Raw genomic sequence first — 12,578 nt, 5'->3', positions numbered from 1 at the left:
AACCACAGCCCAGAGCACCCACTCACTGCAGGTAGGAACCACATCCCAGAGCACCCACTCACTGCAGGTAGGAACCACATCCTAGAGCACCCACTCACTGCAGGTAGGAACCACATCCTAGAGCACCCACTCACTGCAGGTAGGAACCACATCCTAGATCATCCACTCACTGCAGGTAGGAACCATCACCACAGCCCAGAGCACCCACTCACTGCAGGTAGGAACCACATCCTAGATCACCCACTCACTGCAGGTAGGAACCACAGCCCAGAGCACCCACTCACTCCAGTTAGGAACCACAGCCCAGAGCACCCACTCACTGCAGGTAGGAACCACAGCCCAGAGCACCCACTCACTGCAGGTAGGAACCACATCCTAGAGCACCCACTCACTGCAGGTAGGAACCACATCCTAGATCACCCACTCACTACAGGTAGGAACCACAGCCCAGAGCACCCACTCACTCCAGTTAGGAACCACAGCCCAGAGCACCCACTCACTGCAGGTAGGAACCACAGCCCAGAGCACCCACTCACTGCAGGTAGGAACCACAGCCCAGAGCACCCACTCACTGCAGGTAGGAACCACATCCTAGAGCACCCACTCACTGCAGGTAGGAACCACATCCTAGAGCACCCACTCACTGCAGGTAGGAACCACATCCTAGAGCACCCACTCACTGCAGGTAGGAACCACATCCTAGAGCACCCACTCACTGCAGGTAGGAACCACAGCCCAGACCACCCACTCACTCCAGTTAGGAACCACAGCCCAGACACCCACTCACTGCAGGTAGGAACCACATCCTAGAGCACCCACTCACTCCAGTTAGGAACCACAGCCCAGACACCCACTCACTCCAGTTAGGAACCACAGCCCAGACCACCCACTCACTCCAGTTAGGAACCACAGCCCAGACCACCCACTCACTCCAGTTAGGAACCACCACCACAGCCCACCCACTCACTCCAGTTAGGAACCACAGCCCAGAGCACCCACTCACTCCAGTTAGGAACCACCACCACAGCCCAGACCACCCACTCACTGCAGGTAGGAACCACCACCACAGCCCAGACCACCCACTCACTGCAGGTAGGAACCACCACCACAGCCCAGACCACCCACTCACTGCAGGTAGGAACCACCACCACAGCCCAGACCACCCACTCACTCCAGTTAGGAACCACCACCACAGCCCAGACCACCCACTCACTGCAGGTAGGAACCACCACCACAGCCCAGACCACCCACTCACTGCAGGTAGGAACCACCACCACAGCCCAGACCACCCACTCACTGCAGGTAGGAACCACCACCACAGCCCAGACCACCCACTCACTGCAGGTAGGAACCACCACCACAGCCCAGACCACCCACTCACTCCAGTTAGGAACCACCACCACAGCCCAGACCACCCACTCACTGCAGGTAGGAACCACCACCACAGCCCAGACCACCCACTCACTGCAGGTAGGAACCACCACCACAGCCCAGACCACCCACTCACTCCAGTTAGGAACCACCACCACAGCCCAGACCACCCACTCACTGCAGGTAGGAACCACCACCACAGCCCAGACCACCCACTCACTGCAGGTAGGAACCACCACCACAGCCCAGACCACCCACTCACTGCAGGTAGGAACCACCACCACAGCCCAGACCACCCACTCACTGCAGGTAGGAACCACCACCACAGCCCAGACCACCCACTCACTGCAGGTAGGAACCACCACCACAGCCCAGACCACCCACTCACTCCAGTTAGGAACCACCACCACAGCCCAGACCACCCACTCACTGCAGGTAGGAACCACCACCACAGCCCAGACCACCCACTCACTGCAGGTAGGAACCACCACCACAGCCCAGACCACCCACTCACTCCAGGTAGGAACCACCACCACAGCCCAGACCACCCACTCACTGCAGGTAGGAACCACCACCACAGCCCAGACCACCCACTCACTCCAGGTAGGAACCACCACCACAGCCCAGACCACCCACTCACTGCAGGTAGGAACCACCACCACAGCCCAGACCACCCACTCACTCCAGGTAGGAACGAGATGGTAGGAATAGTAATGTCATAAAGTAGTAACAGCATTTAGAAATGGTCATTTTCCCGAAGAAAAATAGTCTAAAAGTATTTTTATGGTAGTGGAAGAATAGAAAGTATTGTGGTGTATAGGACATCGTGTCAAACATACTGCCTGTTTGAGGGGGAAACAAACTCAATATACTTGATGATGACTAACACTGAATGGAAACTGTGTAGAAATGGTCTTGGACCTACATTCATACAGTTTCCTATGTCCAGCTCACTAATGCAAAATTCCAAAAAACGATGGATAGAGAACAATTTCTTACACATTTTGACGGCAATGGTATCTAACACATTTTTCATTGCGGCCCTCTGGACGTCGTTGAAGCCCGAATGAGTTTGACACCCCTGATCTAGATGCTACTTTAGTGATTGTCTTCTTAGAAACAATGTCTCTCCTCCCTCTTTCTTTCTTTCTCCCTCCCTCTCTTTCTCTCCCTCCTCTTTCTTTCTCCCTCTTTCTTTCTCCATCCCTCTCTTTCTCTCCCTCTTTCTTTATCCCTCTTTCTTTCTCCATCCCTCTTTCTTTCCCTCCTCTTTCTTTCTTTCTCCATCCCTCCCTCCCTCTTTCTTTCCCTCCTCTTTCTTTCTCCATCCCTCCCTCCCTCTTTCTCTCCCTCCCTCTTTCTCTCCCTCCTTTCTTTCTCCATCCCTCTCTTTCTCTCCCTCCTCTCTCCCTCCTCTTTCTCTCCTCCCTCTTTCTTTCTCCATCCCTCCCTCCCTCTCTCTCTCCTCCCTCTTTCTTTCTCCCTCCCTCTCTTTCTCTCCCTCCTCTTTCTTTCTCCATCCCTCTCTTTCTCTTATCCCTCTTTCTTTCTCCATCCCTCCCTTCCTCTCTTTCTCTCCTCCCTCTTTCTTTCTCCATCCCTCCCTCCCTCTCTTTCTCTCCTCCCTCTTTCTTTCTCCATCCCTCCCTCCCTCTCTCTCTCCTCCCTCTTTCTTTCTCCCTCCCTCTCTTTCTCTTCCTCCTCTTTCTTTCTCCATCCCTCTCTTTCTCTCCTCCCTCTTTCTTTCTTTCTCCATCCCTCCCTCCCTCTCTTTCTCTCCCTCCTCTTTCTTTCTCCATCCCTCCCTCCCTCTCTCTCTCCTCCCTCTTTCTTTCTCCCTCCCTCTCTTTCTCTCCTCCCTCTTTCTTCTTCCATACCTCCCTCCCTCCCTCTATCTCTCTACCCCTCTAGGCTCTGATGAGTGGTGGCACCTTCCTGACCACAGTGCCAGTGATGATGGACTCTGACAAGCTGCCCATCAACCGTATCACAATCAGCAGTAAACCTATGGGCCTGCCCCCCAAGGGCGAGAAGCGCACCGCCCACAACGCCATCGAGAAGCGCTACCGCTCATCCATCAACGACAAGATCCTTGAGCTTAAAGACCTGGTGGCCGGGACTGAGGCCAAGGTATTAATATTGGAAATATATACATATATTAAAAAATATATATATATATTTGCTAAATATTATTTGCAACATACATTTTAAGCAGGAGATTCCCATTGAGATACAGTAGAGCTTTCAAGAACTGAATCATCTGACAGAGAAAAGTAACTGGCTGTGTCCAAATACCCATACTAGCGTACTACATTCTGCATACTCATTTAGGCTGATCTAGTTTAAGTCACTCGTCTTTTCCGACTCGAGTGTTTGACAACAGCTGATAATTAGATAAATTGACACGCTGTACCAAAACGAACGAATAGCAGGAATCAACGCAATCTCATATTAGATGACTCATTTGGAGTACTATTACATTTAAAAAAAAATACTATACATTATATATTTTTTTGCGTACTGTTTAGTACGCTAGTATGGGTATTGGGACACGGCCACTGTTTTGTTTGTGGATTCCAATGTCAAGACGTTAATGCTGTGTTCGTATTATATCGAAGAAAAGCTCATTGGTTGCATTCAAATGCATACTGTTTATCAGAGGCTCTTAAAATCTTGCATTAAATTTGTATTCACCTTTTTCATCTGCTAAGCAGCTCAACAAGTTGTTGTATTTATCTTTTTCATCTGCTAAGCAGCTCAACAAGTTGTTGTATTTACCTTTTTCTTCTGCTAAGCAGCTCAACAAGTTGTTGTATTTATCTTTTTCATCTGCTAAGCAGCTCAACAAGTTGTTGTATTTATCTTTTTCATCTGCTAAGCAGCTCAACAAGTTGTTGTATTTACCTTTTTCTTCTGCTAAGCAGCTCAACAAGTTGTTGTATTTATCTTTTTCATCTGCTAAGCAGCTCAACAAGTTGTTGTATTTACCTTTTTCTTCTGCTAAGCAGCTCAACTAGTTGTTGTATTTATCTTTTTCATCTGCTAAGCAGCTCAACAAGTTGTTGTATTTACCTTTTTCTTCTGCTAAGCAGCTCAACAAGTTGTTGTATTTATCTTTTTCTTCTGCTAAGCAGCTCAACAAGTTGTTGTATTTACCTTTTTCATCTGCTAAGCAGCTCAACAAGTTGTTGTATTTATCTTTTTCATCTGCTAAGCATCTCAACAAGTTGTTGTATTTACCTTTTTCATCTGCTAAGCAGCTCAACAAGTTGTTGTATTTACCTTTTTCATCTGCTAAGCAGCTCAACAAGTTGTTGTATTTACCCTTTTCATCTGCTAAGCAGCTCAACAAGTTGTTGTATTTACCTTTTTCATCTGCTAAGCAGCTCAACAAGTTGTTGTATTTACCTTTTTCATCTGCTAAGCAGCTCAACAAGTTGTTGTATTTATCTTTTTCATCTGCTAAGCAGCTCAACAAGTTGTTGTATTTACCTTTTTCTTCTGCTAAGCAGCTCAACAAGTTGTTGTATTTACCTTTTTCTTCTGCTAAGCAGCTCAACAAGTTGTTGTATTCACCTTTTTATTCTGTTCTGCTAAGCAGCTCAACAAGTTGTTGTATTCACCTTTTTATTATGTTCTGCTAAGCAGCTCAACAAGTTGTTGTATTTACCTTTTTCATCTGCTAAGCAGCTCAACAAGTTGTTGTATTTACCCTTTTCATCTGCTAAGCAGCTCAACAAGTTGTTGTATTTACCTTTTTCATCTGCTAAGCAGCTCAACAAGTTGTTGTATTTACCTTTTTCATCTGCTAAGCAGCTCAACAAGTTGTTGTATTTATCTTTTTCATCTGCTAAGCAGCTCAACAAGTTGTTGTATTCACCTTTTTCATCTGCTAAGCAGCTCAACAAGTTGTTGTATTCACCTTTTTATTCTGTTCTGCTAAGAAGCTCAACAAGTTGTTGTATTCACCTTTTTATTATGTTCTGCTAAGCAGCTCAACAAGTTGTTGTATTTACCTTTTTCATCTGCTAAGCAGCTCAACAAGTTGTTGTATTTACCCTTTTCATTTGCTAAGCAGCTCAACAAGTCAGCAATTCTGAAGAAGGCAATAGACTACATCCGCTACCTGCAGCAGTCCAACCAGAAACTGAAAAAAGAGAACATGGCCCTGAAGATGTCTGCCCAGAAGAACAGTGAGTGGTTCTTCTCCTCCCTGCCCTGGCTCTTCTTCTCCTTCTATGCCTGTCCTTTCCTCTCTTCCATCCTCCCTTTATCATGATCCTATTGTTATTCTTTATGAAGAAGAAGGATTCTTCATGGCTAAAGCTTTTAATTGCTTAAAGAAGTGCTTTGTGAAATGCAGTCAATTTCTGATAGCAAGTGCTTGTTGTGCTCAGATCAAGAGCTGGGCCCGTATTCATAAAGCTTCTCAGAGTAGGATGGCTGATCTAGGATCAGGTTCCCCCTGTCCATATAATTGTATTCATTATGATTTAAAGGCTAAACTGATTCTAGATCAGCACTCTGAGACACTTTATAGATACAGATATAGTTGTCATAACAGTGTGATGAGGTTGGCCTGAATTATTGTGAGGTTCATCCTTTCTTTCTCTACCTCCCTCCTCTCTTTTGTCCTCCTCTCTCCTCCTTCCTCTCTCTCCCTCCTCTCCAGAGTCTCTGAAGGACCTGGTTGCCATGGAGGTGGATGGCCCACAGACGGACGTAAAGAGCGAGCTACCCACCCCGCCGCCATCCGACGTGGGCTCTCCCACCTCCTACTCCCACTGTGGCAGCGACTCAGAACCCGACAGCCCCATGGGGGAGGACAGCAAGGTGGGTTTCACAACCTGAGACGTGAAACCTCACTGAAAAGCATTGAGTGGAGCCAGTCAGGAGACTGGATGTTACCCGTAACTAGGGTTGAATATTCAGAAGTGGAAACTTTCCGTGGGAGTTAACGGGAATATACGGGAATTAATATTAATACCATTTAAATATAGATGTTTTTTGCATTGGATATATTTACCATATCATATGGAGACATAAACATAAACCTTTTACCTTATCATAAGTAGACACAATTGCAAATGATTAAATCCTTCCAATAGAAAAAAAAAACGATTTAGTTACTAATTTAACTTTAATTAAATGAGTTGACTCTTCACATGGGATGATTTCACTGAACAACAAAAGGGAATATTGAATGATCCCCAATGATCCATGGCATCTGCCAAAAATGTTTTCAACATAAAATGATAGTCTAGAAACTAAAGCTTTGGTTGTCTTCCTCTCAAGCTTTCATGTCTTCTCCCTGGACCTCCTCAATGTCCACCTCTTGAACATCAGACTCTGAGGCCTCATCTTCACTATCACTTTCTAACCTTGTTGAGGATGGCTCGTTGTCAGGCTCAAAAAGCCTAAAATTTGCCTGGATGGCCACCAAATTTTCAACCCTTGTGTTGGTCAGCCTGTTGTGTGCTTTGGTGTGTGTGTTCCAAAACAAGCAACAGTTGCGCTCTGATGCGGCTGATGTTGGTGTGATTTGGAGGATGATGAAGGCAACAGGGGAAAGAACCTCAGATCCACAAAGTCCCTTCCACCAGGTGGCTGATGAAATATGTTGGCACGACTGCCATATTGCATCTCCATCCCAAAGCTCTTGCTTGGAAGTGTACTTCGCCAGACTGCCAAGAACCTTGCACACATCCAGGCCAAGGTGGCGAGACACGGTAGTGATGACACCATGGGCCTTGTTGATCTCTGCACCAGACAGGATGCTCTTGCCAGCATACTTGGGGTCCAACATGTACACTGCAGCGTGTATGGATGAAGAGACCGGTGTGTCTGTTGTCCCTTGTGTCTGTGCTCTTGTAGAATACTGGTTGAGGGGTGGAGATAATGTAGTTAATTATTCCTCGCCCACGAACATTTGACAACCCATCAGAGATGATTGCAATACAGTCTGCTTTCTCTATGATTTGCTTGACCTTCACTTGAACTCTGGTGAACTCTGCATCCAGCAAATTAGTAGATAAAGCATGTCTGGTTGGAGGGGTGTATGCTGGGCGAAATCTCTTCCAATACACATTGCCTGTGAGCATCAGAGGTGAACCAGTTGCATACACAGCTCGAGCAAGACATTCATCAGCATTTTTTTTGACTACGTTCCTCCATTGAGTTAAAAAAAACTTCTGATTCCAGGAGGACCATGAGCTGTTGCTATCGATAAGATATCTGATTCATCATTTTCACCTCGAATAGAAGTAGAGGGACTTTTGTCAGAGGTTGCTTGTTGTGAGCGCTGAGGGAACTTTATGCACTTGGCCAGATGATTCTGCATCGTTGTTGCATTCTGCACGTATGATTTGACACAGTATTTGCAAATGTACACAGCTTTTCCTTCTACATTAGCTGCAGGGAAATGTCTCCACACATCAGATAGTGCCCGTGGCATTTTCCTGTAAAGATGAGAAAAAATAAAATTCCATGTAAAGATAAATGGTTAAGCAGTTAGATTAAACAACTCCTTTGTAAGATAAATGTTTTAAAATGAAACATGTATGGAAACAGGTGAATTAACACTCCTCAGTTAGCAGCCTCAAGCAATTAAAACCAACATGGTAGCAGAAACTAACTAGCATAAATTGTTAACAAGTTATAAATGATTTAAACACACTTTGCTGTAGACTACTATTTAACAAATAATCATGTTTGTCGTATAAAATATATTCACCCCACCCAGCATTGTAATCAAAACTTACCAGAAAGCATGTAGTCCTTGGCTCAGACAGTGTATTAGTGTGGGCTCAATAGCATCTCATTAGTGTGCAAGATCTTGAGAATTAGCTGTACATCTGATGGAAGAGTGCACTGCACATGTGATGGATGAATGCACTGTCCATGCAGAGGGTTGGAATTCAATTGAATTGGGGATAGTTTAACCAAAATATGCCACAGACCTAGAATTGCCTTGTCTGTACCACAAAAAAGGTTCACTGTTATAAGCTAACATTTTTGATGAATTTAAGCTAAATTCCCCAAATTCCAGGGCTTAACTTCCCATGGAAAATGTCCGGAAATTTCCCGGAAAGTTTCAGACCCATTGCAACCCAACCCATAACTAATGCTTCTCGTGACTTTAAGAAAGGAGCTTGAAAGATGTTGGACTTCTCAGCTATAGTTACCTAGAATAGAACGCTATGAAAGGAAATTCTCTAGCAGCATACATCCTGTAGCAACAAGGCTGGAGACAAACTTAAACAGAGAAGCTAAACCGTTGTTTTGTTCAATGGCTAACCATTGGTGTCTCCAATTATCATGTAAGGTAAACTTATATAAGTTATAGTTCTTAGTTCTAACTCCCTGATTACAATTATAGTTCCAGTTCCATCTCTGCCTCTTGCTTTAGTTCTATTTCTAACCCTGACTCCTTGTGTTCTGTCCTCTCCCGTCCAGCCGGCGGTCAATCTGATGGACACGTCCTCATCCACTCCGGGCAGTGCTGGCATGCTGGACCGCTCCCGCATGGCGCTGTGCACATTCACCTTCCTCTTCCTCTCCCTCAATCCCCTGGCTGCCATGCTGTGTGGAGGGATGGGCTCCAGCACCACCGCTAACAACCAAGCAGTGCATCCTGGGACAGGCAGGATCATGCTGGGCCTAGACAACGCAGGTATGGAGGGAGGGAGAGAAAGCTGGAGGGTGGTGGAGGTGTGTATCTTACTCCTAGTGAGTTCATCTAATACTCCCATGTGTATTTTCTTGTGAGTCCATCTCTTCTTTGTCTGTGTGTGTGTGTGTTTGCGTGCGCGTCTCAAACTCATTGTGTTGTTGTATCTCCAAAAGTAATTCTGTGTGGGTGTCTCCAAAAGTCATCCTCTCTCTGTGTTTTCCTCCTAGCTGACTCGTGGGGCTGGATGGACTGGGTGCTACCCACTCTGTTGGTTTGGCTGCTGAATGGTGTGCTGGTGGCTGGGGTTCTGGTCAGAGTGCTGGTCTATGGAGAGCCAGTCACCAGGCCCCACTCTGGATCCTCCGTGCTGTTCTGGAGGCACCGCAAGCAGGCAGACCTCGACCTGGCACGGGTGAGAATATGGAGAATGTGATTTTGTCAAAATGGCATCCTATTCCCTATATAGTGCACTATGTAGGGAATAGGGTGTATGGTGTTCACTCACTGCTGTACAGTGGTTCTTCCTTTAAAAGTTGCAAGCTTATGCTGCGACCATTAGTGCTAGATGGTGGCATTCTGTCATTGCGCCACACTATCACAAGGCGGAGTTAGAACGCTGATCTATCGATAGTCTAAACTGTGGCACAAATTGACTGTCTTTTCGTAAATTAATGGAAGTGTTTTCAGTCTGAGAGTCTCCTCTGGCACTAGAGTCCTGCATCAGGCAACAACAAAAAAACTGTCGCTGTGTGCCTGGAGTTAAGTGAGAACTTGGGTAAATGAGGGAATTACACTTTACATGTGGACTGACGATTTTCCCAAAAATAGGCACGTTTGGCTTTTGGTTTCTTTCACTCTAAAAACAGAAATAAATAATTCTAAATAACAAAACTGGCTTTATTTACAAATGATTAAGAATGTCTCACCGCGTGTTCAAGAATGGCCTTTTTCCCTTTATTCAGATTATAACCTCTGACTTTCAGTTATTTGAAAACAAAATCATCTCCAAAATATCATATTGTGGTTAAACTCAAATATTCTAATAGATAAAAAAAAACATGATTAATTGGAACCTTTATCAAGTGGAAGAAGTAAGGAACTTGTCTGTCGGCCCTGGATTAAAGACCAAAATTGGTAAAAGAAAATTGTGATAAATAAAAATATATACTAGTTTCATTTAAGGACCAAAACAATGCCAGCTGTGCCATATAGATTGTAAAATAGTTGAAGAGAGAAACATATTGTTTTTTTATTGGTAACTGTGTTCATAAAAAAACTATGACATTGCTACCAAAGAGAACAGACGAAATTGACAGTTTTCATCAAACCAGCTTCTTTCAATGGTGCCACACGTTCCAGGGTTAGGACTGTAACCACCAGAGGACTTGAAAACAATGTTTCCATAACCTACTGCAGGCCTGAAACCTAAGGGTTTAACCTTCTGAATGAATGAATATATTGAAGATAGAATGAGTCCCGAGAGCCCATCCAACGATTATTATTGTTACTATTAACCCTGCATTATAGTTCTATAAAAGCCCCTTAGATAGTAGATAACAACACTTGTTTTTTACAAGGGCTATTAGCAGGACAATAGACATGATGTGGTCCCAAAAACACCTCTCTGACATAGGGTCCAGCATATCTCTTGATGTCATTGAATGTCTCGCCAGCTTTGATCCATGGCTGGCCTGCAGCACGCAAAGTTCTTTGTTTGTCAGACGAGTCATTGGGTCAAAACAAGAGTACACACATGGTTAATGTTCTGAGGAAGAAAAAATAAAATAAAAAATAATGAGTGTCTTACAGAGCCTTTCTCTAAGTTCACTCCAGTTTCTTCAACTGTCTTCTGACTGTGATTAGAGCGATGCTGATGTTGTGCGATGATGCCAGCAGATTCCAGATTGCCTTTGCCGATCGCTCATCATCTTCAACCATCAGTGAGTCGATGGCTTGAATGGTCTCCCTGGAAATGGAATAGAATGTCAAAATGTGCAGCGTACAGTAAAGACCAACAGTCAATTTATTTAGCCATTATTTTTAGCATTATTAGGCCTACTTTATGGTATTGTAGCCTACTGTACCTGTTCATTTTCCTGGGCTTTCATGTTCGGCGTAACACCGGCAAATAGCACTGTCCATGACCATAATCCCCAGGTCGAACAGTATTTTACCCAGATGTTTAATTATTCAAGACTCTTTTCTCTTCTCTGTGCTGGAGTTCTTTTAAGTCGTCCACCCCTGATGGGCTATCAGCAGGACAACAGGCTGCGTTGTTTTCTATGGTTGGATGGTTCCATAACTAATTACTATGTGAATAAATATCACTGAATGACAGAAATATTGGAATAAAGTAGGCTAATGAAAGTAACAAATTGTAACAAAGTCATCCAATTGTTATAAGAGGATTTGAAGCAGTAGCCTACCAGCTTGTAGGGTTTTCAGCACCGTTTTGCGCTCCTCTAAGACAAGCATGGGGACTAGACTTGATTAATCTATTTGGGTATTGGTTAGCCTGCAATTAGGGGTTGGAAATGTTCGGATTACTTTGCTCTTCACTCTCAGTCACTTAGTAGCCTACTCCCGACCGGTCACGTTGTACAGTGCCATATTTTCCTAATGGAAACGCAGAGGTTTTTCTTGGAATAGACACACCATAATATTAATCAAATGAATTAAGCTACATTTCTTATTCAATCCCGTGTACTATGTTCTTACAAAACGGTTTTAAATTCGGTAGTACAGCCAATATTAAAAACAGTCAAATGCTTCTCAAAGATGCCCTCTGGTGGTCAAACTAGCAGTAACTAGCATTAATGGCAACAATGGCTGACACTTAAATAACGTGCCATAGAATTCTGCGGCAGCCCGCAAGCTGTGCTGCAGTGCAACGCAACTTTTAGGAAGAACCACTCTATAATGTAGATAGAAACGGGGCAATCCAAGAGGTTGCTATAAAATGAACGTCAAAACAGTTCTCTTTGCCCTATGTCATTATAAATGACACAGAATGAATCATTAGATTGTTCTCTACAATATCATAACCTTAATAAACTTGTACTTTACACGGTTGACAAATGTAACGTTCATTTGCTGTGACCATTTAGACTACAACGCTGTAGGTTGTATCTCTTTCAAATTTGGTGTTGTGAGGGTTACTTACCCACCTCTCTCCCTCCCCCAATAGGGAGACTTTGCCCAGGCCAGTCAGAACCTATGGACCTGCCTCAAGGCCCTGGGTCGCCCCTTACCCACCTCTCAGTTGGACCTGGCCTGTGCCGCCCTGTGGGCCCTGCTCCGCCTCTGCCTCCAGCGACTAGGGGTGGGTCGCTGGTTGGCTGCCAGGGCTGGGGGGCTCCGCGCCAGGGGGCTCCGGGAGGATGCTCGCATGAGCAGCCGCGACGCTGCCCTGGTCTACCACCGCCTGCACCAGCTGCACATGACCGGTAGGTGGAAATTGGAAACGGGACTTGACCTGTGGCTCAAATGCTAAGGGTAAGGCTAACCTTGTCTACCTTGTCAATGTTACCAGCTA

The 12,578-nt window shown here is 45.0% G+C and overlaps 1 protein-coding gene across 3 annotated transcripts in view; it reads left to right on the top strand.

Moving 5' to 3' along the window:
* The window catches only part of LOC110486859 (sterol regulatory element-binding protein 1), a 46,282-nt gene that overhangs the window by 7,586 nt on the left and 26,118 nt on the right, over positions 1–12,578 (top strand). For 2 of the 3 annotated variants that reach the window (XR_005035610.1, XM_036941592.1), the window contains exons 5-10: positions 3,283–3,501; positions 5,447–5,564; positions 6,044–6,204; positions 8,827–9,043; positions 9,271–9,455; positions 12,231–12,489. Coding sequence is in view for 2 of the 3 variants with exons in the window: in XM_036941592.1 (XP_036797487.1) it covers positions 3,283–3,501; positions 5,447–5,564; positions 6,044–6,204; positions 8,827–9,043; positions 9,271–9,455; positions 12,231–12,489 (1,159 nt within the window). In the remaining variant the exon portion in view is untranslated. The remainder of the gene's footprint in view (positions 1–3,282; positions 3,502–5,446; positions 5,565–6,043; positions 6,205–8,826; positions 9,044–9,270; positions 9,456–12,230; positions 12,490–12,578) is intronic. The other variant, XM_036941593.1, reaches the window with a different exon arrangement.

Source organism: Oncorhynchus mykiss, chromosome 13 (genome assembly GCF_013265735.2).
Source record: "Oncorhynchus mykiss isolate Arlee chromosome 13, USDA_OmykA_1.1, whole genome shotgun sequence".
Taxonomy (NCBI): Eukaryota; Metazoa; Chordata; class Actinopteri; order Salmoniformes; family Salmonidae; genus Oncorhynchus; species Oncorhynchus mykiss.
This window is presented reverse-complemented; position numbering and strand designations above follow the sequence as displayed.